The sequence below is a fragment of the Coffea arabica genome, chromosome 11e (assembly GCF_036785885.1).
Source record: "Coffea arabica cultivar ET-39 chromosome 11e, Coffea Arabica ET-39 HiFi, whole genome shotgun sequence".
NCBI classification, from domain to species: Eukaryota; Viridiplantae; Streptophyta; class Magnoliopsida; order Gentianales; family Rubiaceae; genus Coffea; species Coffea arabica.
In genome coordinates this window covers 53,007,698-53,024,381 of record NC_092331.1, presented here as the reverse complement: position 1 = coordinate 53,024,381, position 16,684 = coordinate 53,007,698, and the positions used below count along the sequence as shown (strand labels likewise).

Below are 16,684 nucleotides of genomic sequence, written 5' to 3'. Positions count from 1 at the left end.
TATTTAAAATAATTATTATAACACTTTTTATAATAAAATGTATGTAAAGTAAAAATATAATTAATCAGATAAAATGGTGATTAAAAATATATTTATAATGCAAGTACAAACATTATTTCACATAATACCTTCTTGATTCAAGCGTGAACGACGTAAGAACAAGACTTTGATTGTCCATTCTCTGGTGGTTACTGTAACTTCACGCGTGATATAAATCAAAATGAGTCTTGAATTCGACCAAGAAATTATTGGTACGACAGAGTGAGGCACAAATTATTGGTGTGTTGGGATAGCATTTATTTATCTAAAAATTATTTGCTTACGTTATAAACACATCATTCAACATACTTTTTATTTTTTTAATTATCATTTTATTTCACATACATTACATCATAAAAAGCGTTACAATAATTATTTCAAATAATCTACTATACAAAACATTTCAGACAAAGTCATATGCGAAAGCAAACATTCTTGTATCATCTATATATTTATATTTGGTTTCCCTAAAAAAAGTTATATTTATTTCTTGATAAAGAATTAATATTATAGAACAACGACTTTGGGCCGGTACCTGAGTCAACTTCTGGTGAAGTTGGTACCTAGTACTCCCTCCGTCCCAAAATTTGGGACGCTTTTTGGGAAACACACTTTTTATGTACAGTAACATTATGGGGATACACTTATCTGACTCTTCCAATCGTACCCTTTGCTGTTTGTGGAGTAAAACAACAAACTGTTGAGGACCACTTGCCATTAAGTCACTTTGACTAAAAGGCAAAGACAATCAGAAGGGTATAACTTCCGATGATGTGTTATGGCTGGGTCCATCAGAATTGATTAGTGCAATCTTGACTTTTCAATAGAAGGGTATAACTGGAAAATAATTTTAAAAGTGGTTTGACTTTTTCAAAGTGGCTCAAATTTTGGGACAAGCAAAAAGTGGAAATATGACATTAACAATGGGACGGAGGGAGTATTATTTAAGTCCCGTTGGAGACTGATCATGCTTAGTCTACACAACAATAACCGAACTCCATCAACCAACCTTAGTAGATATAGATCAGGAGGGAAGAGGGGGTGAGGGGAGAAAAATGTCAGAAGCTGCTGTGAGTTTTGTCTTAGAAAACTTTAAGCAAATACTGCTCTATAATGTCCATTTAATAGCTGATGTGAGGGAGAATGTTGAGGAATTATGCAAAGAACTTAAGGTCTTGAATGGCTTTCTTAAGGACTACACTGAAATGGACAGCAGCATCGAGTCCCTGAAGGTGTTGCGGAGAGAGATCCAAAGGGTGGTAACCGAAGCTGAAGATGTGGTTGAAAAATACATCGTCCAATCCTCGCAGCAAAGTGCCAAGAAAGGGATTGACAAAATACTCAAAGCTGGCAAATACGGGAGCAAGCTTCACGAACTGGGGAAAGAAATTGAAGCAGTCAGTCGAAAAGTGAAGGCCCTATATGAGGAGAACCGGGTGGGAGCTCGCTTGGAGGCGGCACACATCCAGGAAATGGCCAAAGAACGTGCCAAGAAAAAGCAGGTAAACTAAAGCTATCACCTATCTCTCCTTCCGATTATGGCTTTGCTGCCGTTTACATGTTTGGATCGATATTTTCTTGAACAACAAAAAGAAACAAGGGAAAAGAACAATATTGGTGCGAGTTAGGAATTGAATTTTGATCTGTTTGTCGTGTTATTGTTGATGATTCCTGCACTATTAATAACATTATTGGATTTGGATGTATGGTGCATGCCAGAAAATATCAGGGGTGAAACTACCTTTGATCCAGCAGTCAAAAGAAAGTAAGATGTTAATTTTAGGCATCGAATTTTGAAAAAAAAAAAAAAACTCTTTGTTTTTTTAACTCCGAATAATGTGTTGAAAGTCAATGTTCACACACGTAGCCGCACATATTCTGATAATGATACATATACAAACATATACAAACAGTGCAAACATATACAAACAGTGTGTGTATATGTGTGTGTACATATACAAACATGCATATATATATATACATACATACTATATATATGTGTTTATATATATTTATATTTATATTTATTTATTTATTTATGTACCCTTATTGGCTAAAGTAAGGTGTTCATTTTAGGCATTGAATTTTGGAAAAAAAAAAAAACTCTTTGTTTTTTTAGCTCCGAATAATGTGTTGAAAGTCAATGTTTACGCATGTAGCCACACATATTCTGATAATGATACTTGACAGTGTGTGTATATACATACATGCATACATACATATATAACATACATATAAATATATGTGTGTGTGTATAAGTGTACCCTTATTGGCTAAAGTAAGATGCTCATTTTAGGTATTGAATTTTGAAAAAAAAAATCTCTCTATTTGTTTAACTCCGAATAATGTGTTAAAAGTCAATGTTTGTGCATGTAGTCACACATATTCTGATAATGATACTTGACAGTGTGTGTGTATATATACACATTTACACATATACACATTCACTACCTATATAAATTATAAATATATATATAACATTCATAACACATACATATATATATGTTATATATACAGATATTATATATATATATATATAACTAATAATCACAAGTATAACGATGCTTTAAGGATTTGGTCTAGTGGTGATTTTTTCAATATAACCATATCTGCTATACTTTTTATTTTCTAGTTATATAATTTTTTTAATCTCTTGTATTTTGTTTTTTACCATGTCAGTAGTTATAAGAACTTTTTTAAAAATTGAGTTAAAATGAGATTTTTTTTGTTGAAAGATACATGCCAGCATTAATAGAGTTGAAATAGAAAGTGTGACTAAAGATCCATCATGAATTGTTGCACCTACATATTTTAGTTATTAAAAATTTTATTTTGCTATATCCTATTATTTGCTTTCACTTGCCACGTGAATATTATAATATGTCTCGATCTCCTATATAACAAGGTCGCCATAGGGGAACTCTTAGCATATTGTTTTGTCGAATTTATACGTAACAACAAATTTTTATCTATCAATCCTTTTTAAATGGTATGGATTTTAGATGCGCAAAATTTACCTTTAACACTAATGTTCTTCTAAAACACTCCTAAAAGTAATCATCCAAACGGAACCTCAAGCGAAATTGGTTGAAAAAACAAGGACGCATACAACAAATCAAGGTCCCCCACTTATATAGAAGACAGAAGATGCTGTGTTTAGTTTTAGTAATCTCCCATTATTGATGATACTTTCGTGCTACAAATTTTCAAGTTAAACCGAGTAGATATAGCTCTTTGATTAAATACATAATCTACGTTCGCATTAATGCATGTTGTATATTGGCACAAGGGTTTCAACACAGATATCTAGTTATCAGGATAGATTGCAGCTAAAAATCTTCTCTGAAAGATACGAGCAAACTAGTGAAAAAAATTATGAGAACGTGCTCATACAAAATTCTTATATCACAATTATGTTGACCAATTATTTTTCTAGTTATTCTGTCTTTAAATTCTCCATTTTTTAGATTTTTTTTTTGTGGATACGATAGCTCCCTACACTATGGAGAGGGAGAGGGGGAGGGGAAGGGCCTGAAAAGATCCTGGGGTAACCCGGAGGGGAGTGAACCACTACCGGACCTGATGGTTGCACTACGCATCCGTCTGGATTTTTTAAACAATGCCATATTTAATTGTGGCAAATTGGTGGGAAGCAAGGTTTGAACCTTTGCCACCCACCCCACCAAGCCTTAATGCATTAGTGGTTGCCACCATTTTCTAGTCATATACCAAGTTATGAATATTATGGCAAATACTTTAACTTGTGTCCCAACAGGCTCCAACAGTGGAGGAAGATAACGTGGTTGGATTTGACGCTGCAACTGAGAAGGTGATCCAGCTTCTCACTGGCGGGTCAAAGGAACTGGAGGTAATATCAATTGTTGGAATGCTTGGGCTTGGGAAGACAACACTTGCTAAAAAGGTCTTAAATGACCCGAAAATTGAATATGATTTCTTTGCTCGGACATTTATCTATGTTTCTCAAAAATTTGAGAAGAGGGAGGTGCTCCTTAATATTCTGGGTTCTATTGGCCAACTCACTGAAGAAGTGAATAAGATGCCAGAACCAGAATTAGCAAGACATCTTCGCAAACAACTAGAGAGCATAAAGTACTTGATAGTTATGGATGATGTCTGGGAGGACAAGGATTGGGATGTGCTCAAAGTAGCTTTTCCAAACAACAAGAAGGGAAGCAGAGTCTTGATCACTACTCGATTCAATCATGTGGCTACCCATGCAAATCCTACGAGCGACCCTTATCGATTGGATTTCCTAACTCCCGAAGCGGGCCATGAGTTGCTCCGAAGTAAGGTTTTTGGCGAGAACAAGTGCCCAGAGCCACTACAGAAGTATGAGTTGAAGATAGTAGACAAATGTGGAGGACTTCCCCTGGCAATAGTGGTGATTGCTGGGATCCTCATAAAAAAGGGACGGATCCCTAATTGGTGGTCGCGAGTTGCTGACAGCGTCAATGACTATATTTCCAGGGATGAAGAGCACATTAAGGACGTAATAATGCTGAGTTACAACCATTTGCCTTACCACTTGAAACCTTGTTTTCTCTACTTTGGTGTCTTCAGAGAGGACTTTGACATCCCAGTCTGGAAGTTACTGCGGTTGTGGATCGCTGAAGGATTTGTGGCTCAGCAAAGAGATTTAAACTTGGAGGATATTGCAGAGGAATATCTGGAGGAACTTGTTGACAGGAATCTAGTTATGGTGGGACAGAGGAGGTCAAATGGCCAAATCAAAACTTGTCGTGTCCATGACACTTTGCGTGACTTCTGCAAGGAGGAAGGCAAGGAGGAAAACATCTTCCATGAAATTAAGAAGGATGACCGGGAAATCTTATCATCCAAGAGCCCAACCTTGGATGATTGTCGTCGTTTGTGCATCAATGCTAATGTCATGGATTATATGTCTAAAAAACCTTCTGACGCTCCTGTTCGCTCTTTCTTGACTTCGGCCAAGGAAGAAACTGCATTGGATGCTAAACATGTCTCCCTTATCCCAAGAGCATTCAAATTGCTTAGAGTGTTGGAAGCAAAGTCACTGAGATTTGCTGTGTTTCCCCCTGATCTGTGCCAACTAGTTCTCTTGAAGTACATTTCCATGTCTTGCAAACTTGACATCCTTCCGCCTGCAATGTCTACACTGTGGAGCTTGCAAACTCTTATAGTAGACACAACTGCACGTACTCTTCAAATCAAATCAGACATATGGAAGATGCCACAACTGAGGCATTTGCATACAAACGCATCCACTTCTTTGCCCTGCCCCACAACACCTAGATGCGAAACCTTGGTAAATGCAAATCTTCAAACCTTGTCTTCCATCTCACCCCAGAGTTGTACAAAAGAATTGTTTGAAAGGACTCCCAAGCTCAAGAAATTGGCCATTTGTGGGAAATTGGCCGTACTTTTTCAGGCCAATGGCCAATCCAATTTATTTGAAACCCTCTGTGCATTAGATTTCCTTGAAAACTTGAAGCTATTGAACGAAGATGTGTCCTCCCCATTGAAAAGGCTTCCTCAAGAACACAATTTCCCGAGCAAGCTGACAAGGTTGACTCTGTCAAAGACTTTGCTGCCTTGGAATCAAATGTCCATCTTGGGAAAGCTGGAGAATCTTGAGGTTCTCAAGTTAAAGGACAATGCGTTTAAGGGTGATAGGTGGCGAACAGAGAGTGGGGGATTTCAGAGCCTCCAATTCCTGCACATTGGAAGCACAGATTTGTTGAGCTGGGATGTTGCAGCCGCGGATCACCTGCCTGTACTGAAAAGTCTTGTTCTTAAGCACTGCTCTTATCTTAGTCGACTTCCACCCAGCCTAGCACATATTTCCACCCTCCAACTGATTGACCTCAGTTGCACCAAGCTTAGCGTGGCCTCCTCTGCAAAAGACATTGAGAACCTGAAACTGAAACAAGCCCAGCAAAAAGGCAACAAAAGCAATAGGTTTAAGCTCTTGGTGTATCCCCCGGATCATTTGTGACTGCCACATCTTCCAGTGCTTCTTTGACAGGTTAGTAAAGTTCTTTCGCATGTCTTCTTCTCCTATCTTTTTTTCTTGATCATCTTGTGCGCTACGACGGTGCCATTACCCTCCTTTTTGTCTCGTCTTTTCAGAAAGTTTATGTGCTTTTTGGCTGAAGAAGAGAATTTAATTTAAGAAGCAACCCTGTAGACGTCTTTTCTTAACATTGTATTGCATTCATAATAACTTCCAGCTGCAGCTTGAAAATTATACAAGTTTCTTGTGTGTTTTCCATGTACTGGGAAGTTAGCCATTTATAACTTTCCCTCTTTTTTTTTTTTGGTTGTACTTTTACTTCAATAATCTACTACTTTTATTCTGTACCCCAATAAAAATGAAAGCTGAATCTGTTGAAGTTTTTTCTTTTTTCTTTTTGGCTGCTTCTGCTAAACTCGAGTTTCCTTTTTGTGATATATTGTCCCCGTTAAATGACAATATTTTCTAGTTTCTCACAAATAATTTTGTAAAGGGCAAATTATATTTTACCCCCTGTGGTTTAGCCTTTTTTTACATAACCCCCATATGGTTTCAAAAGTTATATATAACATCCTCACAATTTGGATTAAAGTGTCAAAGTGATGAAAATAGTCACTCGTAACGGAACTTCTAAAAATGTCGAAATTACCCTTATAAATACATGACACATTAACCCCGTATGATTTTTATATTTTACTATATAACCCCCTGATGGTTTAATACTTTACCATATAACCCCCTTATGATTTTCAAAATATATACATAACCCCCCTTGATTAATAAATAATTTTCAACTTTACATAAGGGCATTTTTGACATTTTAGGTGACTCCGTTACAAATGGTCATTCCTGTTACTTTGACACTTTAATCCAAATCATAAGGGGGTTATGTATAGTTTTGAAACCACAGGAGGGTTATGTAAAAGAACGTTAAACCACAGGGGGGTAAAGTGGAATTTGCCCTTTTGTAAAAGTATCAAAAAGTGGCCAATTGCTACTATATTATCATGATCCTGGAGGCATGGGATTCAGGTGACTTCGGGTTTTATTTTATTATTGTTTTTAGCAAAACCCCTTAAATTTTATTAATAATTGAAAGAAAGGAGGGGTTCTTTCACCTCAATATTTACCTTTTAATTTTGAAGGGTCATAACCATTAGTATCAGAGTCATCCATTCCTCTCAATTGCTCCCCTAACAAAAAGAATTGAGAGTTGAACTCTTTTTTTTTTTTTTCTTTTAAGGCAAATTGAATAATGAATGTGATGTTGATTAGGGCATAGGGTGTAACTATTGCAAACAAACATGTGTACGTACACACGCATACATATCCAAGTAATTTTTTGTGTCAAGCAATAAAGTACCTTACGCCACCATACCCAACCAAGCAGTCAAATGAACATGAATGGTTAGATTAACTAAACAAATAAATCTTTCAATCTTTCAATTGCTTTCTGAATAGGGTATACAAGAAGAAATTAAATTTGCAAATTCTACTAATTACCAAAATTTTAAAACAATAACGTGGACATTGACCAATTTTGAAAATTAATTCATTTTGAAGTAGAAATTTGTTTTGTCTAACTCTGTTGATGTACAACTGGGGACTTAACTAGCGGAACAAAGGAAATCAGGGGCTATGAAATTTCTAGAGAGAGAGATGGATTGGCAGTTGGAGGTTGCAAAGAGCAGGGGCAGAAAAGGAGGTTTAGGGCGTCGGCAGAACGGTCAGTACATGGAGGAAGAGTTGATGGGGCTAAGGAGGTTAAGGCTACCACCGTGCAGAGAGACAACTAGACTGGGGAGAAAGAGGACAGATAGGAAAGTGGCGATATAATTGAAAGCAGGGAAGGAAAGGCAGAAGAAGAAGGAGAGAAACCTATAACTAAAAGAATGAGTTACTGATCCAGTGGGTAACCTACAGCCCACTTTGTCTTAAGTGCAAATATGTGGCTGTCAAGACTTCATTTAGGCTTTTTCCTTTTTTTTTATTTTTACAATAATAAGAGAGGAGTGAAATTTAAAAGGGGAGGAAGGGGTAAGGAGATTTGAACCCTGGTCTTCTAACATCAAGTAATAAAGTAAATAATTAAGTAACTGAGTTTTGATATGAAATATTTTGTCTCTTGTTTACATTGTTCGTATCAATGAGGACATGCAACTATTTTATTCGGAGCAACGAGCTTGTACCTAGGTGAGTCCAGATTCGTGCATGACTTTGCGTTCAGTTTATATTTGCAAACTTGCTTCATAAAATTATGTTTGGTAGCTAAGATCCCAATAAGAAAAGGACAAATGCACGTTTGGTAGCAGGCGAGATTACTACAGCACTATAGAACGAATCTATCGAAGACCTGAGTCAATTGCAGCATTTGTTGGATGCTTTTGGCCTAATTTTTGCTCTAGTTTCTGTTTGCAACTTTTTTTTTTTTTTTTTTTTGTAGATAGCATTTTTCATAATGTTCTTGTCAATATGAACATGACTATTGCTCCAATTTTGGCACCTAAACCAAAAACGAATTTGACCAGGATTAGCGCCAGATTTGCCTAATTTTTCCTTTTTCTCTTTCTTCTGTTTTTGGTTGACAAGCAAAAGAGATCCATTAATGTCTATGAACATATCGAAATTCTCATTCAGTTTTTGCTTTGCCTTTAAGGATGTTAATTTTGTCCTTTTGAACTCGTTGCCACGACCTTAAATGTTGGAGGGTAAATAACATATAACCTCTCCTATGATTTTATCTATTACCACATGACTCCTCTAATATTTCAAAATATCCATTTCGTTCCCCTATAATTTTATGTAAAGTGAAATTTGGTGGAAAATAGCAATGTAACATTGTTAGTTAAAATATCAATAGTGCCATCACTTAAATGTTAAATTAATTGACTATTTAACTATCTTGTATAAACATATGAAGAAATTACTTGGATAAATACAAAAATCACAAGAGAGTAAAGTGGATATTTATACAAATTGTAGGAGAGAAACAAGTATATTAAGATTTTATCACACATACTTCTAAAATGCGTTTACTATGAATGCCGTAACTGATTATGTATTTAGTACATTTTCCACTCTACACAAAATCACAAGAGGGTTATGTGACTATTTTAAAACCTTAGGGGAATCATCCGGGCGTTTTGTAAAACTACAGAGGGTAATAAGTAATTTAACTAATGTTTAATGATTATTTATTAGATTTTCCATGTATCTAAGTTGCAATGCCATTTTGGTTTATAGAGTCAATGAAGAATTGCAAGACCAAAAGAAGCAACGGAATAGGGATCATATGAGTCGAGTCACTCGCGAGTTGATCGCAAGCAATTCATGTCAAAGCTTGACTCGAACTCGAGTTTAAAGATACTCAACTCGTTAACTCGCGAACTGATTTGATTTTTTATTTTAATTGTGAAATTACATATATATTCCTAATATTTTATCATTTTTAAGAAAAACTTCTATTTTATTCATTTTTAAAAAGTAAAATAATTATTTTTTATTTTTTTAAGTTCAAACTCGAGTTCGACTCGGCTCGAATTTGAGATCGAACGCAAGTTCGAAATTTACATTGAGAGTTTGTCGAGTTCGAACTAATGTTTTGAAACTTGGACTGTTAATTGAATCAATTTGTCGAGTTCGAACCGACCGATCCAGTCCAGTTTTCAAAACAATGGTTCGAACTCAAGTTCGAAGCTGAAAAACAGGGTCTACCTATGGTAATATTTATTACTTCTGAAGAAAAATTACATGTTTGGTTTCATTAAGCCTTGTTGCTGAATTTATTGTTTCCACTTCTTTACTCTAATTGCGATAGAAATGCTGTCTAATTTGGTAAGTTTGTTTTTGGAAGGTATGTCTTTTTAAGGTTGTGGTCCTGTTAAACTATGCTAAAACTATTTTTAACTTGGGATTAGATTTTGTTAGTCATGTACGCATTCTTCTCAGAAAAAATGATGTTACTTTGATGCACCTTTTCAAGATATCATAATACTCTTGCACGACTGCAAGAGAAGGCTTTTCAAGACTTTATTGTTTCCATGTCTTTACTTAGACAATTCTTTATTTGCATCTCTTGGCTGCCAATTGATTACTTCTCTCGGTATTAGTATTTTTTTAAACTTAATTTATGTATTTTGTAGAATTTTCATTGTGATGGATACATCCGAAAATCTGATTTCATCCGAACAAGGAGACAATTCACCAACTCCACAATCAATTAATGTTGTTGAGCCAATCGATTTAGAAGTTCAAGATGAAGATGAATATGAAATTGAAGGAGGTAAAAGAAAATTAAAATAAAAAGTTTGGGATCATTTTGATAGGGAGAAAGGTGATAATGGTATTCATTTTGGTGTGTGCAACTGTTGTAAAAAAAAGTACAAAACTGGTAGTAGTTATGGGACAAGTAGCTTGCATGATCATCTTAGAAGGAGTACTAAAAAGCCTAAATAAGATATTAGGCAAATGTTACTTTGAAGTGATAGTAAAAAAGCTGATGGCAAACAAGAATTGTACAATCATGTCTTTGATATTGTTGATCACATAGGCTTCTGAAGATTTGTTAATAGTTTGCAACCATGTTTCAAGATGGTTACAAGAAATACAATCAAAGGGGATATCATGAAGATCTATGAATTGCAAAAATTAAAAAATAGTAATTTCTTGGAAAAACTCAAAAGCAAGGTTGCAATTACAACTGACATATGGACTTCCAATAACACCAAGAAAGGTTTCATGGCCATCACTGCACATTATATTGATGATTCGTGGATCTTACAGAGTCAAATGTTGAGGTAAGTTTTTCAAAATTTCAAAACTTAACTTATGCTAATTGATGTTATACATGATAAAATTATTTTATTTCTTTTAGTTAGGTTTATTTATTTTCCTGCTCCACATACCTGGTAGGTGTCAAACCACCAAGATTTATTAACTATCTATTATCTACTCCCCAAAAGTTAATGAGTATAGTGTTGAGTAAGGTCGTCTCCCTACTCACAGGGAAATCCAATGGATATTAGGGGGAAAGTTGTAGAATTTCTTTGAAATTATAATTAAAATAACATAAAATAAAATAATGCAATAATATATATTAAAAATAAATTAATTATCAAAATCGAGTCAAGGAAATAATCTTGGCAACTGTTCACACAATTGATCACTAATACCAAAAATAACTCATATGTTCACAAATAAATTGGTTATAGCAATTCAACAACTGCTGAACTACCAATCGCTCCTTAATTTCTTGGTAGTTAAGGGACGCTCATTAACTACGTCCCTTGTAAAGTAGATAATCCTAGAGATGCTAATAGGATTTAATCTATTCACAACCTTAAATATTAGAAAGACCCAATTCTAGTTAACAAACACACATGTTGGTTCATTTAAACTAGATTAATTATTCCCACAACACAAATTAAACTACTTTGAAGTAATGAAATTGTATCATCTGCCACTAATATTAAACTATCAAGGATTACGAACTTGACGTCTTAATTGGCATTAAATCATCATTCAAACAATTGAATAGTTAGCCAAATTATTCAATTAAACCCAAATGATAGTAACCAGTGAAATACAAGAAATAATTAAATACTCATGAACATATAAAATTAAGTACAGGGAAAATTAAAAAGATCTCACAATTGATCATGACACCGTGCCTTGATTACTTCTCAACTAGACATAAATTTAACTCCGCTCCATGAAGAAAATGCAGCCAAAGATAAAACAATCATTAGCTCTTGAAATTTCCTGACTTCACGGATGCACCCACATTCTTTCTTAACAAATTTTCTGAAATTTTCTCTTTTAAACTTTTTTTAATCACGAACCCCTAAATTCAGCACCAAAGTCAAATTATAAGAAAAATCAGCAAAATAGTACAATAATTTGGCAAATTATGAAAGTATTTTCATAAATAAAGCACCTATTAAATTCACTATCAATACCAAAGAAGTATTGAGTGATATACTTATTATTTCATTGATGGATTGGAATGTTGATCGTAAACTATCCACTATTACTCTAGACAATTGTTCCACCAATGATGACATGATCAATTGTTTGATGGATAATTTTAATTTGAATGATTTGTTGATGGATGGTTTGGTGCTTCAAATGCATTATGCTGCTCATATTCTAAATTTGATTGTGAAAGATGGGTTAGAAATGATAATGAGTGCTATTGAAAAAATTCGTGATAGTGTTGTGTATTGGACTGCTTCTGCTGCAAGAATTGAATATTTTGAAGAAACTGCTCATCTATTATGCATTTCTTGTACTAAAAAGTTATGCTTAGGTTGTAAAATTCGTTGAAATTTGACTTTTCTGATGTTGCAAATAGTTTCAATTTATAAAGATGTATTTCCACGGGTTAAAGTGTGTGAAAATACTACAGCAGTTTACTGATGAGGATTGGGTAGCTTGTAATGAAGTTTGTGAGAAGTTAAAATTGTTCTATCAAGTAACTGAAATGTTCTCTGGTACTCAATATCCTACATCCAATGAATTTTTTGCAAAAGTTTATGACATCAAGGTATCATTGGCTCAATGGATGAAATGTTCAAATTGTTTAATTAGAGTCATGGCAGAAAAGATGATGGCTAAATATCAAAAGTATTGGGAAGACTTGCAATGTGATACTTGGTATTGCTGTAGTTTTGGATCCAAGGTATAAAATGAAATTGGTCTAGTATTATTTTCTTATCATTTATGGTGATGAATCTTGTATGAAAGTTGAAGAAATCCACCAAAATTGCTATTCGTTGTTTCTTGATTATCAATCTCAATTTAGTTTGGGTGAAATTACATTAATTTCATCTAGTGAGCATGCATTTGGGCATTGTGATAGGAATGAAGTTGAAAAAGATCTCTTTGATGATTTTGATAAATTTGTTGCTTCCAATGCTGGAAATTTAACTTCTAAGTAGGAATTGGATTTTTATTTGGAAGAAAACGTATCACCAAGGGTTCCGACTTTTGACATACTTGGTTGGAGGAAAACACATGGAGTTAAGTATCCTAATTTCCAAAAAATGGCAAAGGATATTCTAGCCATTCCAATCTCGTGTGGCATCCGAATCTGCATTTAGTACTTGTGGAAGAATAATTAGTTCTCACCGATGTTGACTTTATCATAATACCTTGGAAGCCTTGATGTGTATTCGTACTTGGTTATGGATTGGAGTAAATGTAAATCAAAATTTTGATTTCTAATTTAAAATAGTACAACCTTTCTAGTATTTTTTATTTATTAAATGTGTGACTATTTCTTTATATTGGTCTAGCTACTTGTTCTACATCGGAAAGGGGATCATGTGCTACATTACTTGATGAAGAAGAAGATGTTGATTGTGTTACAGAATAAGTAAATGGTAACTTTCTCTCTTTTCTTTTTTCTTTTGTCTATTATTTTTGACTGTTTCATAGTCATGTCTTTATTTCTCAATAAAATAGTCATATGTCATCTTTGTTTTGGTGTCATATTTACAAGATGTCAAATGTGGGGGCTGTTTTAACGTGTGAGTTACCACATCATTGGGCTAATACTAGTGTTATTTTTTTTATTGGTTGGCCTTTTTATAGCTTCATTCCTCTACTTGATTTTGTTGCATTTGATGTGTTCTATTTTTGTGCTTATGTAGAATAACTGTGTTCAGCCAATATTCCAAAATAGTAGTGGTCTGTGGTAACTGCTAGATTATGTTGTCCAAGCCCCACCAATGGACGTGCCGGTTTTACTAAGTTTTGTTCTCTTTCAAGAAAGGTGATTGGTTCCTTTTTTCTATTGTTCAAGGAAGTATCCAAGCAATTGCTATTAGAAATGTTTGTTGGCTTTGTTGGATGTTCTGACTTCTGAAAGGTGTTTGGTAAATGGGTATGAGAGTGTGTGTGAGGCTATACATATATATATATATATATATATATATTGTTTGGTAGACCACTATGGAAATGAAAGTGTTAGATTTTCTTCTTCATCATTTCTTACTTATAGCTTGAATTTCAAATAAATTAGCTCTTAAATAGAATGAATATCATTCCACTCCTTAACAAGACGAGTAAGGGAAAATAACCAAGATGTATTATCATAATGAGCTCTGCAATTCCAATCTCAATTTTGATTCCAGAATTTGAATCAAACACTTCCTAAATGGTAAAAGAAGAGAAGACTTGTTCAAGTGTTTTAATTATCCTCTTAACTGTCTCACCTCGTGAGGTGCCTTTATTCGTGTAAGCGTCTATTATGTGGAAAGAAAAAAGTTGCACCAAAAAACTTCTCACCCGGTACCAAGTCAAGAATTGACGCGTTATTCATTTATTTCTGCTATTTCCTTTCAAGAAAGACCACAAACTGAGAAGCGAAGCTATTAAAGTTTGCATTTTCCAATTGACTAAAAGGCATTGGACCATAATACTCGTGGTATTATGAATCCAGTCCGCGCTTAACCAATTAATGTGGTGGAGCATAGAAGATGATAGAATCATCGTGGATGGCCTGCTTCCGTTCATTGGTTAATGGTCAGAATCGTAAATGGCTCCATGTTACTAGAATTTCCCCAACTGGACTTTAATTATCTTCTACCCCACAAATGCATAGAATAACTGTGTTCAGCCAATATTCCAAAATAGTAGTGGTCTGTGGTAACTGCCAGATTATGTTGTCCAAGCCCCACCAATGGACGTGCGGTTTTACTAAGTTTTGTTCTCTTTCAAGAAAGGTGATTGGTTCCTTTTTTCTATTGTTCAAGGAAGTATCCAAGCAATTGCTATTAGAAATGTTTGTTGGCTTTGTTGGATGTTCTGACTTTTGAGCTTGTTGAATCATGAACGTGAGAAAGTGAGAAGGCCAACATTCAATTGTGTTTGCATTTTTAATATTTTAATGGCTTGTGAATAGATTTTAGTATTGTGCTGGCTTTTGGTATTAGCTCTGGGATTAGGTTTATTTCATTCGACAAAAGTCAATTGCTTTGAGTCGGAAAAAAAAATAGATTTTAGTATTGTAATAGGTAGCAGTAATAGTTGACGACTTGATTCACTTGAAGTAGTAGTAGTATTTTGTTGACAAATTCTAGAATTCTGGTTGATTCAAATTCCTGGAAGAGCAACTGCAAAGTCAAGTGTGCCCCGCGGGGGAAGTAAGACAGGTGGTTTGAAGCGGGTGCCCCGTTGCCATCTTGACTCTCTCTCTCACTCTCATATCCTCCCAAATCAGCCATTGTTATACTTTACTCCTCTAAATCTTAAGCACAGCCACCCGTTTTTACGACACTCAATATACCAACAGGAAATTGAGGAAGCAATTTCACTTTGCAACCCCTAATTCGTATTTGATTTTCTTTTCATAACCTAAATTTTAAATTTGAACATTTTGTACCTTAAACTTTGAGCTCCATTTTATTTAAGTCCAATTTTTAGTACCATAAGACAAATTAACAAAAAGGAACATGCACATAACGCCTGGGTGTAGCAATTTCATATTCGTACCAGGAATTATTCACTCTGCATCCCTAAATCATATCCAATTTTCAGTTTGTACCCTAACTTTCATTTTTTGACAAATTGTATTCTAACTCTCAAATTGGTCCTATTTGAGTCCAATCGTAAATACCACGAGCAAAATCCACAGAAGTATGGAGCCTGCAGACAAAGTGCAAGTGCAGCGATAATTTGGTCTTATGTCATGTGTTTTAGCATTATTTTTAAAAAAAAAAAAAAAAAAAACCTCTAGTTGCCTGATAAAGAAAAAGAGAGCCGACAAAAAAAAGGGAAAATCTATTATTTCAGTTGAAATCTTTTGAGCATGAACATATCCAAACTTAACCTTAGAAGAAAATTCTTGAGATATGCCAAACACCAGGTTAGTGAAGTGTATTAGTCATTTGTATTTGGAAGATAAATGCCAGTGTTTGGATTGTCAATTATTTCACTTTATTTACACCTTATTTACACACACTGATTTGCTTGCATTATCAACATATTTTCCAATCACCTTTTTATCTCACATACATCATATCAAAAAAGTACTACAGTACTTTTTCACAAAATTATCTCAAATAATTTACAATCCAGACATAGATAAGTGGATTCATCTGGTTCCAACATTTGCTAGTGGATTCACCCCGAGCTATGCCCTCAATATATGGAATTTGTGCACAAACTTTATGGGGAAGAAGGATGATGAAATAGCTAACATACACTTAAAGAACAAGAACCTTCAGTTGAAGCATTACAACATGCTGATGTTATTTATGATCCACTATGTATTTATTTTTTATTCAATTTTGTTTGACAAAGACAAGGAACGACTAATATGGAGATCTCTAAGAATAGAATACAGAGATGTCTTTACTTTTATTAGTTTTGCATATGATGCTAATGATTGGACTCTAGTGAGAATGATTTGAGAGTATAGCTTGCAATGTGTCCTAAATTGAAGTTCAGAATACAAAGGATGAATCATATATAAGTTAGGGGTGCAAAGTGTAATAAGTCCTTTTTACAAATGTGCAATTGCTAGATACATGTGTTACATGCGTGCTAATTACTTCTATTAGTTTTGTTTACGGTGTTAATATTAGACTTAGAATGGGATTGACTCGAGAATTTAGGATCATGTTAAAA

The 16,684-nt window shown here is 34.5% G+C and overlaps 1 protein-coding gene across 1 annotated transcript; it reads left to right on the top strand.

Annotated features, from left to right (window-relative positions):
- Nucleotides 1-1,018: 1,018 nt before the first annotated feature.
- On the top strand, nucleotides 1,019-6,434 carry LOC113718833 (putative late blight resistance protein homolog R1A-10). The gene is made up of 2 exons (XM_027243753.2): nucleotides 1,019-1,541; nucleotides 3,815-6,434. The coding sequence occupies exons 1-2, from the start codon at nucleotides 1,095-1,097 to the stop codon at nucleotides 6,032-6,034; spliced, it is 2,667 nt and encodes an 888-aa protein (XP_027099554.1). The 5' UTR covers nucleotides 1,019-1,094; the 3' UTR covers nucleotides 6,035-6,434.
- Nucleotides 6,435-16,684: the final 10,250 nt, after the last annotated feature.